General features: G+C 45.5%; 1 protein-coding gene across 1 annotated transcript; it reads right to left on the bottom strand.

Annotated features, from left to right (window-relative positions):
• Positions 1-475: 475 nt before the first annotated feature.
• On the bottom strand, positions 476-1,420 carry LOC138872087 (uncharacterized). The gene has a single exon (XM_070150081.1). It carries the CDS (start codon positions 1,418-1,420, stop codon positions 476-478), a length of 945 nt encoding a protein of 314 aa, XP_070006182.1.
• Positions 1,421-3,395: the final 1,975 nt, after the last annotated feature.

Here is a 3,395-nt window from a genome sequence, read left to right as displayed (position 1 = left end):
GCAATGTCCATGCTTTATGTTTCATTTTTCTAGCTCTTCTCACGTCTGCAACGGTAGGCTTGAACCCCAGACCAAAAGTATCCAGATTTTTTAGAAGGGAGACTGGCTGCACAATACATTGCATAGATGTACCCAAACCCTTGCCCGGTTCGAAACCGTTTTTCAACATTTCAACAACTACCATGACTGATGCAACAACCATCTTTGGAGTTGGAGCGCACATTCCTTCCGGAATTTTCTCTACCGATACTGTGTCGAAAACCTGATAAACCCATGGTCCTTTGCCATCGTCAACCTCTATGAACGGAACAATGGCACCATTGGGCACACACAAACTATCTTCGCCATGTACAACAATTTCATGTCAATCCCATTCAAACTTTACCATTTGATGCAGAGTAGATGGGACTGCTTTGGCAGCATGGATCCAGGGTCGTCCCAACAACAGATTAAATGAAACAGCCACATCGAGCACCTAGAATTCCATAGTAACTCCAACTGGCCCTATTGTGAGCTTAAGCATTATGTCCCCGACTGAGTCCTTCCCCCCACCGTTGAATCCCCGAATGCAAATACTATTCTTATGAATCCTTTCATCCTCCACTTGCAGCTTGTTCAATGTAGAGAGAGGACAGATGTTCGCGCTAGACCCGTTGTCAACCAGTACCTGAGTAACCATAGAGTCTTCGCATTTCACCGTCAGATAGAGGGCTCTATTGTGCTCGATACCCTCCACGGGCAACTCATCATCGGAAAAGGTGACTCGGCTTACCTCAAATATCTTGTTAGCTATCTTTTCCAAGTGGTTTACTGAAATTTTGCTAGGAATGTGAGCCTCGTTCAAGATCTTCATCAAAGTACGACGGTGTTCGTCAGAATGGATCAATAATGAAAAGAGCGAGATCTGAGCTGGTGTCTTCCTTAGCTGTTCCACAATGGAATAGTTTTGCACTTTCATCTTTCTCAGGAATTCTTTTGCTTCTTCCTTAGTTACTACTTTCTTCACCAACACTGGATTATCTTTTGAGGTCTTAGCTTTTCTCAACTCTTCGGGGGCAAAGCATCTCCCCGATCGAGTCAAACCATGAGTCTCACACACTTCTTCTCTAACCTCTTTCCCCTGGTAGGTTACTGTCATTCGTTCATAATTCCACGGGACTACCTTGTTGTTGACTATCAGTAATTGAGTTACTGGTTTTATGATAACAGGCTCTGTGCGAGCACCCTTCATGACCACAACATGTTTACTTGTAACCCCTGGTACCACCACTTTAGATTTCTCTGGTTTCACTGCAACAGTACTTGACGACCCTTTCTCAACTACCACAACCGGCTTGCCGTCTACCTCTTTTAACTGGACCACTGATTTCCCGCTGATTATCTTTTCCTTGGGACTGTTTTCACTGGAGCGGATCATCATCACCGTCTGCAAGGGTTTTTTTAGCCTCCCCTCCCTTGTGTATCAACTCAATCATATGGGTCTCATGGTGAGCTAGTAGCAGATTCTTGTTTATATTTGGTGTTTTTGGGGCCTGAACCTTGATACGATGAGTATCAATGAGCTCTTGTACAGCTATTTTTAGTTTCCAGGATCTCTCTGTGTCATGTCCTAGGGCCCCTGAACAATACTCATAACTCACCGAGTGATCAAGGTTTCTAGGACGGGGATTAGGCATTTTGTCCTCGATAGGATTCAACATACCTAACTGTCTCAGTCTGTGGAATAGGCTGGTATATGATTCTCCCAATGAAGTGAAAGTCTTCTGCTTCTGCAACCTTCCATTCTTAAAGGATTGATTGGGTCGAAAACCTGTTCCACGAGGGTTTTTGTAGGCTTTTGGGGGTGAATGGGTATTTTGTGGAGCTTGGTAGGGAATCTGTGGAGCTGGCGCACACCATTGCGCGTAAGCGGCATATTGGGTATAGGTTTGTGCGTTATAGACAGAAAAATGGGGATCTGGCGGTGGGTAGTAGTGTTGTGGTGGGCTATATGGAGTGTGGGGGTATGTTTGGGGATAGGTTCGAGGCTGGTTGCAGAATGGTGGAAGGTTCCTGGATCCACCCCAAGCTGCCGACTCGATCGTTGCAACATCCTCTTTCTTCTTCTTTCTGAGCACACCCCCAGTCCCGTTTTGAATGGCCTGAGTGGTTGCTTTGATTGCTGAATAACTCATAATCTTATTGGACTTGAGTCCCTCCTCAACCATGCCTCCCATTTTCACAACTTCATTGAAGGACTTGCCCACTGCTGACACCAAATGACCAAAATAAGTGGGCTCCAAAGCGTGCAAGAAATAATCAACGATCTCGCTCTCTTTCATCGGGGGTCAACCCTCGCTGCTTGCTCTCTCCAACGGAACCCATATTTTCGAAATCTCTCACCGGGCTTCTTCTCGATTTTCGTCAATGACAGACGGACTAGGATGATTTCAAGATTATACTAAAAATGCCAGGCAAAGGCTTGGGCCAAATTGTCCCATGCGTACCACCTTCTATGATCTTGTCTAGTGTACCATTCTAGTGCCGACCCACTCAAACTTTGGCTGAAATATGCCATCAGCAATTCGACTCTTCCACCTGCTCCTCTCATCTTGCTACAAAATCCTCTTAAGTGTGCTACGGGGTCACCATGACCATCATACAGATCAAATTTGGGCATTTTGAACCCTGCTGGAAACTGAACATCTGGGAACAGACATAAATATTTGTAGGCCACACTTACTTGGCCTCCCAGCCCCCTCATATCTCGAAACGATTGCTCTAAGCTTTTGACTTTTCTGATCATCTCTTCATGCTCAGGATTTCTAGGCAGTTTCTCGGTCTCTGCCGGGATATCAAGATGAGGAGTGTAAGGATACGGTTATGGAACTTTGAAGGTAGGTTCATGGGGATAGTATTGGTTCTTGTGAGTTTGGAACAGGGGTTCACTGGAAGATCGGTGTAATATATTAGGTGGAGGTGCCACAAAAACAGGTGTAATTGGTGGGGGAGGATACAAGACTTGTTTGAGTGGTGGAGCTTGAGAAGTATGGGAAGTGGTGCCTTGGAATTGTTGGTAGGGGGAAAGGCTGGAGATGAGTTCACAGTGGGAGGTTCCTGAGGTTGAGCTGATGGTGGGATATAAGCAGGATTGGCAGGATAAACCGGTGGTGGATGCCCCTTCGCCCAAGCTTGGTACATTTCAGCCATCTGTTTTTTCAGCTTATACATTTCTTCCCTCATTGCATTAACGTCCATTTCTTCCACCTCTCTCGATGGGTCGACAATACTTGTTTCTGGTTCCTGGTCGACCATATTCAACCTGTCTTTCTATGGGGTATTGTAGGAGTGAGTTGCCAGAATGCCAACTAGCTAACCACCTGCATGAACTCAATTCATCAACAACAACATTTTTA

This window comes from Nicotiana sylvestris, chromosome 1, assembly GCF_000393655.2.
Source record: "Nicotiana sylvestris chromosome 1, ASM39365v2, whole genome shotgun sequence".
In the NCBI taxonomy this organism is placed as follows: Eukaryota; Viridiplantae; Streptophyta; class Magnoliopsida; order Solanales; family Solanaceae; genus Nicotiana; species Nicotiana sylvestris.
This window is presented reverse-complemented; position numbering and strand designations above follow the sequence as displayed.

Excerpts from the sequence above, each read along its gene's own strand:
- LOC138872087 (XM_070150081.1), bottom strand. The coding sequence starts at position 1,420 with ATGATGATCCGCTCCAGTGAAAACAGTCCCAAGGAAAAGATAATCAGC.